Source organism: Nicotiana sylvestris, chromosome 12, assembly GCF_000393655.2.
Source record: "Nicotiana sylvestris chromosome 12, ASM39365v2, whole genome shotgun sequence".
Classification (NCBI taxonomy): domain Eukaryota; kingdom Viridiplantae; phylum Streptophyta; class Magnoliopsida; order Solanales; family Solanaceae; genus Nicotiana; species Nicotiana sylvestris.
In genome coordinates, this window is record NC_091068.1 from 109436763 (window position 1) to 109441312 (window position 4550).

Sequence of the window (4550 nt, forward strand, 5' to 3'; positions counted from 1 at the left end):
AATTAATCAATTACCCGCATAATTTAAAAATTACCAAAAATTACTTAAAATTCTATTTTTTTAAAAATACTTCATGACACTTATTTATTGCTTGTTATAAATAGTGTAAATATGTTAACGTCAAGATATGTCATCCCCGAGTCTACGTCAATTAACTGAAGACAAAACTTTTAACGTACGAAAACGTGAGATGTATCATCGGGATTTAAGTTGCAAATTGATTATTTTCCTTGGGCTTCGTTCCCTTAGCATATTTTGACGCTGTGATTCTGATTTTGGATAGATTCGACGCGAGTGGAGGCCAATTCGAGGGGCAAAGGCATCGTGGGCTAGAGATTTGGACCAGATTGATGTGAGTAATGATTGTAAATGATGTTCTGAGGGTATGAAACCCCGGATTGCACATCGTTGTGCTATATTGAGGTGACACACACGCTTAATGACGAGCGTGGAGTCGTGCACTATTGGGGATCGTGACTTAATCCGTCCCGAATGACTATTTTACTGCGTATTTGACTGAAAACTATTTGCTATCATCATATTTTGGGTTGAACGCCATATTTGGGCTTCGTTCCAACTATTTGAACCCTTAGGTGATTTTTATTGATATTTCCTCACTTTTTGACTTTATACTTGAACTCAGTCATGTTATATTCTACTATTTTCATAACTCAGCCATGTTTACTCTGCTTTAGCACTTAAATGATATTTTAAATGATATTTGGATTGAGCATTATGTTTTACTGTTGCCTGAGTGCCTGTGAGATCCTGATTCAGTAAGGTTGAGGGCCTATGTTGTGAGGAAACACCTGATTATGATTATGAGGCCGAGGGCCTAAGATATGTACACCACGAGGTGGCTTGTTGATATGAGGCCGAGAGCCTAGTGATGATGCCACGAGATGATTTGATATTGTGTTTGGGTCGTAAGGGGCCCCTCCAGGAGTCTGCACACCCCCAGTACGCGCGGGTACCCATTGTGATGTGAAATATAGCCCGAGGGGTTGGTATTGTTGACATTGTACCCGAGGGGCAATCCTTTATGTGCTTATCTGTCGTATTTGTCTGTCATTTACCTGTTTAATTGTTGAATAGGAATTTCTTGAATTTTAAACTGAACTTATATAATTTTACATATCTTTACTGAATCATTGTTCTTACCTGTTTTATTGCTTAATTATAGCCTGTAATGTGCCTTACGTGTTTTCATATCTCTCAGTCATTTATTTATGATTATTACTCACTGAGTTGGAGTACTCACTTTACTCCCTACACCCCGTGTGCAGATTCACGCGTTGATAATCCTGCTAGCGTGAGTTGAGAGCTCCCGTCAAACTTTGGAGTCCACGAGGTAGCTGCTTGGCGTCTGCAGTCCCGTGTTTCTCCCCCTTTGTCGCATTTCTTTTCCCTGATTAGTGACTCTGTAGTAGTTTTGTAGACCTTTCTTGTATTATCCGAATTTGGTAGTTGCTCATGACTAGTGACACCCCGGTATCAGGCTGTGACGGGTTTATCTTCCGCAACTGTACTATTAACTGTTCACTTTTAGATTAATTATCATGTTTTAGACTAAACTTCGTAATATTTGATTGTTTAAAACTGAAATGGGCAGCGTCAGCTAGCCTTGTCTTCACAGAGGCGCCATCAAGACCGGGTTTGGGTTTAGGGTCGTGACAATAAATATTAATGTTCTCGACAATGGAAAGGGTCAGCCTTGAAAATCTGATGGTAGAAGAGATGGAGGAATCCTCCTGACATACTCGTCTCAAAAGAGAACAAAAATATTAATCAAGGTAGATAACACCTATTGATTCCATCAAGGAACCGGGTCTCGCATCTACAACAACAGAAGCTAAAAAAAACAAGCTGTTAGAAAGAGGATTTTTGCATAGAGACATCACTGAATCACTCATATTTCTCACTACAAGTAAACTAGACATCATGGTCAGAGTTGGGTTCTATGCAAAGTCTCAGTCTAACCCAAAGGATTCTCATCTGAAGGGTGGTGTAAGAATTTTGAGATATCCTAGAAGAACACAGAACCTGGTTCTCTTCTGTCCTCCGAGTAATGGATAGCAAAAGCTTGCCTAAATTGGGATAGTCTCTGAGTTCCTGTCTTATCTCATGAGGCTCAAGGAAACAAAATTCAATGGCACTCTCAATAGCTAAAGCAGAATATGTATAATCAGCATCCTGCTATGGTAAAGTTTTGTGGACTAAGCAACAAAATGTTGTGGACCAAGTAACAAATTGGAAGAAGTTGAGTCCAACTCAAGAGGGCCAAATACAGTGACTGCTGAAGATCAAGTTGCAGACATCTTCACCAAAATCCCTAGGAAGAAATCATTCAGAGAAAGATCACCTTGCATTGGGGGATGATAAAACCCAACTGAAAACCTGGTTTCTCATTATTGGTTATGAAAGTCATAGTCAAGTAAAATCTAGCTAAAGTATTTTCTTGCTAAGTCTAACTCACCTCTATACTATCACAGGTAGACACGCATGATGACTATAGAAGAAAATGTTGCAGTGCATGATGAATAAGTGGATAAAAATCCCTTGCCAGACCTATCTGGGAACCTAGTTCTCTAACACATGTTAGTAGTTTCTTTGTTCTTTCATACACAATTTCAAATGGACAAAAAATAATGCCATATCATCATTGGCATGACATTTTCTTTAAAGTCATGTCTCTTCAGCCAATACGTCACAGCCCAAATGTCACTCCTTTCTAAACGATACATCTCCCAAGCAAAAGGGTGCCGCCGTTTCAGAACGGGTCCCACATTATAATTAAATCAACATCACAGCCCCTTCTCTTCCAAACTCAAAAATTCCCTATTTGTCTTCTCTCTTCTCAAATACATAGTCCTTCCAGAATAATCTCATCATGTCTAAAAATCAAGCAACCTTCAGTGTTCCTGACAACACTATGGTTGAGTCCTCACCAGTCAGTAGTTCAGTGGTGAACCTCTCTCCCAACACAATCACTAGTCCAAACCCTAAAGAAGAGTCTCATCCACACTCCACTACCTCTCCTACCCACTCCGAGTCCACTCCTCATCTGAGCAAGTCTAAAGATGTCTGTCCTTCTCCAGTCTCACCAGTCAAACAGAGTCAAGAGGGTAAACAAGGGAACCTCGTTCGGGAACTTTCAACTCTATCCATGGCTGAGCACTTGAGTGAAGATCTGGTGATTAGTCATGAAGAGACTGATACCACCATAAAAAGTTGTGACTATATAGGTATATCTCTTTTATCTGTTGAAATCACCATGGAACCATAAGAAAAGAAGGGAATAAAGAATACATTTTCCATTGCGTCAGAAGGGGTCATTATAGAGGAATGTGCAGGAGGGTCTATGCATCAGAGGGAAGAGACAGAAGAAGAGGGAGCATTTGTACCATTTGAACAATCGGCACAAGATGATGCTACTAGGGTCCCAAATGATGAACCTGATCCCTCCATGGAGGATCCAGGTCAGGATTCATCTCCCAGATCAGTATTTATCCTACTCCCTCTCCCAACTTTGATGCTGAACCTTTGAATATAGTAGTGCCTAAGACGAATCTTGATAGTGAAGACGACACAAATCATTTGGTATTTGCTAGTTTTATCAGGGCTAGGACTAAGCCAGTGGCAACTTCAGAGCCACCTCCTAAGCGACCTACTACACAGTTGTAGTAAAAGGAGGCTCTAGAGTTTGCCCTAAAGAAGAGTAAAAGGAGTCGGAGAAGGAGAAGGTTGGTCAAAGATGGAAAAGTTATACAAGCAGAGGATGTCCCTGTAGTGGATGTGGATGAGGAAACCAAAGAGGAACCTAGTTCCCTAACCCGCAAGTCTTCAAGGAAAAAGCACTCTCTCTCTCAATCCAAAAGGCACACCTCTAAGGGTGCTGAGAGTTCTTCCAATGGTGTCGTTGCTGGTTCCAGTAAAAAGTTGGTAAAAAGTTCTGGTGACAAGACAATGAAGTAGCGTGGTGACAAGTCTGATGAGGAAGAAGTGGAGAAATCTGGTGAACATAGACAGAACAAGTCAGGGGAGAAGGAAAAGTATGTTGGCAAGTCAGTGAAAAGGAAGAGGATGATGAGGAGGAGGAGGAACCTAGTTCCGTTAAGAAAGGAAAAGTAAGTGGAACTCTGAGGTCTGAGAAAAGGAAGTTGGGGAATCAGAAAGTGTTGTGGGGCTGCACATTTGCCTCTGACATTCTAGAGAGTACTGGGATGAGACAATTAGTGGATATCTGTGATTCTTGATATGCTCAATTTACACTTTAATAAATAGTGTAAGGTGGTCGGTGTCAAATATAATAACCCAAAAAGGTTGGGGTCAAATCCCACCGGGAATAGGTGTGAAAAGGTTACTCTTATAGCGTGTTTCTTGACTAAAGTCGTATCTCTATTCGGTTAACAGTAACAAGAGAATGGTTTTATAGTAACAAGAGTATGAATTGAGTTTGTTTGGAAGTATCAACTAATTGGAATATTTATAGAGTAATTAATTAGATTAAAGAAACCAAGGTTGTGTCCCCTTTAATGGAGTGTAATGCT

General features: G+C 40.4%; 1 protein-coding gene across 1 annotated transcript; it reads left to right on the forward strand.

The window, feature by feature from the left end:
• Positions 1-2890: 2890 nt before the first annotated feature.
• On the forward strand, positions 2891-4256 carry LOC138883524 (uncharacterized). Its single transcript, XM_070164216.1, has 4 exons — positions 2891-3245; positions 3327-3502; positions 3718-3942; positions 4026-4256. The coding sequence occupies exons 1-4, from the start codon at positions 2891-2893 to the stop codon at positions 4254-4256; spliced, it is 987 nt and encodes a 328-aa protein (XP_070020317.1).
• Positions 4257-4550: the final 294 nt, after the last annotated feature.

Bases quoted from the DNA above. Each gene is read 5' to 3' on its own strand.
- LOC138883524 (XM_070164216.1), top strand. From the start codon at position 2,891: ATGTCTAAAAATCAAGCAACCTTCAGTGTTCCTGACAACACTATGGTT. The intron at 3,246-3,326 runs GTATATCTCTTT...CCATTGCGTCAG, and splicing joins AAAAAGTTGTGACTATATAG to AAGGGGTCATTATAGAGGAA. The intron at 3,943-4,025 runs GTAAAAAGTTCT...TGGTGAACATAG, and splicing joins CTGGTTCCAGTAAAAAGTTG to ACAGAACAAGTCAGGGGAGA.